This window comes from Lontra canadensis, unplaced genomic scaffold (assembly GCF_010015895.1).
Source record: "Lontra canadensis isolate GAN:19392208 unplaced genomic scaffold, GSC_riverotter_1.0 scaffold584, whole genome shotgun sequence".
NCBI lineage: Eukaryota > Metazoa > Chordata > Mammalia > Carnivora > Mustelidae > Lontra > Lontra canadensis.
This window is the reverse complement of record NW_022631571.1, coordinates 1-5,646: the sequence shown is the minus strand read 5'-3', so window position 1 is coordinate 5,646 and position 5,646 is coordinate 1. Positions and strand designations below refer to the sequence as shown.

Genomic DNA, 5,646 nt, shown 5'->3' with positions numbered 1-5,646 from the left:
TAAAACATTTAAAATTATTTAAATTTTGAATATGTTCATTTTACGTTATTTTTGATTTTTTAAAAATATTGCATTAAAGTATTACTCATTTTGATTACTGTGCTCATTGGTACCCCTTAAATTTTGCCTCTCTGTCAAGTATTTCAGCTCTATTAGTGGCTCTGCTTCCCAAATGAATTTTCACAAGACCTAGCCCTATTTGCCATTGCCTTCCATCACATGGCCCCTGAAGAGGGAAGCAAGTTTAATAAGAATAGAATGGTGGAAAAAATTCTGATGATCAAAGACATAAAAACTGAACAGCAGTAAGATGTCCCACCAGCACCAGCGCTTTGTCCAACTGACAGATTCCAAAACACACCTACAGCTGGCGGGAGTAACCATATAGGGCATTACTTTCGTATCCTGACTTTCTGCACGCGGAAGAGCTCAGTTGTCCCCAAGACTGCATTTTAGCACTCTCTACCCAGCTGTCCCATTCGACAGGGAGGGCTGGGAGAAACGATAGGATCAGGGAGAGCAGGACCAGCAGGCCTTAGGCGAGGATCACCCCGGGACGTTTTTATCCTTTTTGCGACCTGTGTGCTGCGCTTGGTATCCAGTTGTTTCAGGGGACTGCCTCCTTCCTCGCCTTTAATCCGTTTTAAGCCTTTAAGCCACAGGCTGTGATAACCTTTTCCATTGAGAAAATGTAATCAAGAGGGGGTTTTTAAATTTTGGTCTACACTAACCAAACCTGCCAGATAAATACTTCGTTTATCACGATTCCTACAAAGTCCCCGACTTGGCCGGGCACGCGGGGAAGTGCCGACGTTTGCTTTTTTATACTGCGTCCTGCTCGCTCGCAGGTTGGGGGACATGACCTCTTCCCAGCCCAGTTCTACAGCCGCAACAGCCAGGGCCGCGCCCAGGGCCTCCGCGCTCTCCGCCCCGCCCTCCCAGGTTCGCGTCCCCTGGCGCGGGGCCGTCCCTTGCCGCGCAGCCTACCCCGTCCCCGGCTCCCCGCGGAGGAAATTCTTCCCCAGCAGCCCAGGGCTCGCCTCACGTGATCAGCCGCCGCGGCTTCCAGCGAGAGTTTAAAGGTTATGGAGGAAATTAGCGCGGACACAGTCCCTCGCCCCCCAGAAGGCGCGCCCCGTTTTCCCGCAGCTCGGACGGCCGCTGTCAGCGCGCTGATCAGAACCATGTCCCCCAAAAAGGCACAGACGAGGTCCAGAGTAAATATGAAGTCACTTTGTAAAAAACAAACAAAGACAAATAGAGCCGAGGTTCTACTAAGCTTTCACTTGTCAACAAGTTCTCGCGGCCCGAGAAGTCCAGGATACATCCCAAAGGGGGAGAACGGCCCTAAAGCAAGGGAGGAGAGAAAGAGTGTTTAAAAACTCACACACCGAGGCTCGCACGCCCCTCCCTTTCTCCCCTCCCCCACCGCGGCGGAGCAGAGCGTCTCCAGACGGAATGACGGACAGACGGGCCAATACTCCCCCGGCTGCTCCCGCGGGCCTCTGTCGGAGTGGGGTTGGGGCTGGGGGAGGGTCCCGAGTCTCCTCCCGCAGGGCGGCCCCCCCGCCACTCCCCCACCCCTCCCTGCTCTACGAGACGGTTTTGGCCGAGGAGTCCCGAGGAAGCTGCGCGGTCCGCGGGTCTCCCCGTGCAGACCGGAGACGAGGTGTCCGCAGCCCGCAGCAAACGCATCACGGCCCGCAAAGCCGCTACTCCCGGGGGTTCCGCGCAGGTCCCCGCTCGGCTCCCCCGCCTGCCGCCGCGACCGGCAGGCTCGCCCTCTCTGCGGCGTCCTCTCCTCGGCTCACTTTTCCCGTATTGCTCCCCCAACAGGCAAAACTTTCTATTTCCCCAAACACAGGAGCGCGCGCGCGCGTGCACACACATACACACATACACACGCGCGCACACACACATACATACACACACACACACACACACACACACACTGACGTCTTTTGCGCATTTCCTGCATTAGAGGGAGGGAGACTCGCACACCGACCGAGGGCGAAAGACCAAGGGGAAGACCGAGGGGGAGAGCGGGCGGGCGGGCGGGCGGGCGGCGAACGAGCGGTAGCCGAGAGCGGGGACGCGGGGAGCGCGGCGGGCTGGCGCCGGCGCCCGGGAGGTGGGGCCGCGCCGAGTCGCAGTCCGGGCCCCGCCGCCGCCGCGCTGCGCACCGCCCGGTGCCGGCCTGCGCCCCGAGCCCGAGCGGCGGCCACCCCGACTCCCGAGCCCGCGCGGATGTGAGATTCCAGGCTCCTGGCGCCTCCCGATCGCCGACCGCCGCAACCGCGCGGCTTCGCCCAAGAGGAGGCGGCCGGGCTGGCTGTGTGGCTTGTGGATTTTTAAAAATTTGGCTCCGAGGAGGACCATTTCCTCTCGACATGCATCCCTCCGGATAGACTGAACATCCCTCGATCCATCCCCCGCCCCGCGCGGTTGGAGGCAGGCGCTGGGTGTGCGAAGAGGATCCGGGTTGAAATCTGCGCCCCCGGTTCTCGTCCGCGCCCCGTCCCACATCCCCCTCCCCCTCCCGGAGTCGAAATTTCCCGGGGATTATGTTTCGGAAAGGTAGGTAAGCGCCGGGTGCGGCGCCCGCCTCCCCGCAGCCCGGACCGGGAGAGCCAGCGAGGTGGCGACACAGCCCCCGCGGCTTGCAGCGAAGCCGACAGCTCGTCTCCTCTTCTGGAGGTGCTGCTGGTGGAAGGGGGGGAGAGACTTGCTCCAAACACGGACGTCCCCCAGCTCTCCCCCCCCTCCCTGTTTTCCGTTAGGAACCCGACGAGGAAATACATGCACTCGCTGAGAATCGCCCGCGCCAGGGCGCAACGCTACAAGGTGTAGGGACAGTGTGGGGTGGGGTGAGAGGGGACCCAGGAGTTCCCGTGGCTCAGAGTGCCAGGGCGTCAGTTCTTCATTCCTGCCCTCGGGGCGGACGGAGTGACCCCGGCCCCCACTCCCCGCCCCGACCATGGTAGTGTTCAATGGCCTTCTTAAGATCAAAATTTGCGAGGCCGTGAGCTTGAAGCCCACAGCCTGGTCGCTGCGCCATGCGGTGGGACCCCGGCCGCAGACTTTCCTTCTCGACCCCTACATCGCCCTCAACGTGGACGACTCTCGCATCGGCCAAACAGCCACCAAGCAGAAGACCAACAGCCCGGCCTGGCACGACGAGTTCGTCACTGATGTGTGCAACGGGCGCAAGATCGAGCTGGCCGTCTTCCACGATGCCCCCATCGGCTACGATGACTTCGTGGCCAACTGCACCATCCAGTTTGAGGAGCTGCTGCAGAACGGGAGCCGGCACTTCGAGGACTGGGTGAGTCGGGCGCCACCCGGTCCGGCAGCCCAGCCGTGGGGTCCCTGGGAAGCACGGCCTTGGCATTAGTCATGGGGCGCCGAGACTTATTGCCATCTGGGGGCTCTGTGTGTGTGTGTGTGTGTGTCTCAGTTGCCTTGGGGAAGCATTCTCCATTTCATAGTTGAGAAGTAGGCACTGGAGCAACGAAAATGGGACTTGGAAAGAGGGTAAGGCCCTCTGCCCCCTCCAGACAAGGGGTGTGACAGGCTGCGAGAGCCCCCAGCCACTGGTGCTGAAGGTTGACAGAGAAGCCGGCGCCTTCCGCAGGCGCGTGGTGGGCTGGCTGTGTGTGATTGTGTGGGGGTGGGATCCTCCATCCTTAGAGAGGCACGTGCAGCCCTAGACTGAAGGCTTCGTCCACGTCCTGGCTTTGTCCTGCCTAACCTAGTGAGGAGCTGCTTTATTTTTCCCTCCGGGAGGAAGCTAGCTTGTTTCTATTCTCTTGCATGGTGGGTTAGTTCATCTTCTGACACACAGGGAGAAAAATGTGTTCTCCTCCAGGATGTCTCCTCCAGGGTCCCGGCAGCATAAGCCAACCTTTTTTTGCCCCATGCATCGCCCATGCATCCGGAAGGAGTGTTGTATCTTAAAAAAATGGTTCTGGTTGCTAGAAATTGGAAGTCAGTGCTTCGAATCCTACTTAAAGTTACAATGATTTTCTTGTATTGATTTTCAAGGTACTGTTCAATGAGATACTATTGCTAAGTCCAACATTGAGTTAATTGAGAACGCTGTCAAAATATTAGGGACTTGGAAACAGGCCTTCCTTGTCGGGGTACTATAAACCAAATGCATTCAACCTTGGCACCCAAAGAAGCATGGAGGCCCAACCTTCTTTTAGCTCTTTTTGGAAGGAAGGTGTTAAATTAGGAAATGGGTTTTGGTGTTTTCTGATTTGCTACATGTTTCCACCAAGAGCAGGTGTGGCTCTGGGTGCATATGTTCCCAGGGTTCTTTGGTTGACACAAAAAGAGATATCTCATGGGGAAACAGAGGAATCCTCTACAAATGACTGAAAACAGACCACCTCATGACCGTCCTAGGGCCAGAGGCTGCATATGAACCACCTTGTCATGTCACCTTACATATTTTTTAAATAGGAAATGGAGTCTTAGAGAAAAAGAGGAAAAAGCCTCTTCTCTCTGTGCTCGTGCTGTGATGTAGTCTGCCCAAAACCATGGTTACGGGACTGACAGGGAAGCTCCAACAAACCATATCCAAGATTTGCGGCTTACACTTTGGGAAGCAGGCAAACCTTTATGGAGAACACAGCACCATTCTATTCCATTCCATTCACCGAGGCCCCTTCTTTCTGCCTGCCTCCCACCTCCAGAGTTCCCACTCACTCCCCATTTCCTTTCCACATATGGGCTCTTTGACTCAGGAAAGTAGTGTATGTCTGAGGGGGAGCTAAAGCAATAGCTAATTTCAGGGCCAGAACTTAACACCAAAACCCTGTGGTTTTGAAGTTGTTTTCGAACAGGAAGAGGATGGGAAAAAAACATGACTATAGTCGTGAGGCCACGGGGGCCTTTACTGTGTATGCAGATGAGGGAGATGGAGTGAGGCAGAGAGTAGGTGGGATGAACGGGAAGGCTGCTGTAGCCACAGAGCACACCTCTGGTGGAGGGAGAGCTGTCTGTGTTTGTCCCGTGATGCTTTGCTGGGGCCTGACCGAGCCCAGGGTGAATCGGGGCACCTGCCCCACTTTGGAGCACTTGCAGTGAAACATGCTGTGGGTACCAGCCTTGCCTGGTCAGTATTCTCTAAAGTGCCCAAATTCATGTTGGACTTGGCCCTAGACCAACTGCAGAGAAGGTTTTAGTGGCAGAGAAGTGGAGTGGGTACCCAAGGTCATGCGGTATGCTCAGGGTGACTGGAAGTAGGGCCCGTACTTCCAGTCACCCACAGCTTGCCTGGTGGAGAGCAGAGCCCCCGGCCCTCCCAGTCTACTCTCCATGCAGATTCCTGTGCTATGTCCCTAATGTTTTCACTACAGTGAAATAATAATTTAAATAATTTAAAGTGCTTTCAAAATCATATCTCCTGTGTCTGATAGCAAGTGTGAATTAGGTGCAACAGGTATTGGACAGATTAAAAAAATAAAAACAAAACCAAAAAACCTCCCAAAACCTGAGCTACAAAAAGGCCAAAGTCACGAGATGAATCAAGTAGTGGAGCTGGTTCTGTTTGCTCCGCTAGCGTTGGTTTCACTGGTGGATGCTGTGGCCGATCTGGTTCCTCCAGAAGGGGAGGTTGGTGGGGGTGCATCAGCAGAG

At 55.9% G+C, this 5,646-nt stretch overlaps 1 protein-coding gene and 1 long non-coding RNA gene across 2 annotated transcripts; one reads left to right on the top strand and one right to left on the bottom strand.

Annotated features, from left to right (window-relative positions):
• Window positions 1-1,213: 1,213 nt before the first annotated feature.
• Window positions 1,214-1,849, bottom strand: LOC116863135. Its single transcript, XR_004381773.1, has 2 exons — window positions 1,660-1,849; window positions 1,214-1,347 (listed from the first exon to the last, which is right to left on the bottom strand). It is a non-coding gene; the product is annotated as an uncharacterized LOC116863135 (long non-coding RNA).
• A 291-nt stretch (window positions 1,850-2,140) lies between these two features.
• Window positions 2,141-3,409, top strand: LOC116863134 (protein kinase C epsilon type-like). Its single transcript, XM_032850627.1, has 2 exons — window positions 2,141-2,577; window positions 2,781-3,409. Exon 2 carries the CDS (start codon window positions 2,978-2,980, stop codon window positions 3,392-3,394), a length of 417 nt encoding a protein of 138 aa, XP_032706518.1. The 5' UTR covers window positions 2,141-2,577; window positions 2,781-2,977; the 3' UTR covers window positions 3,395-3,409.
• Window positions 3,410-5,646: the final 2,237 nt, after the last annotated feature.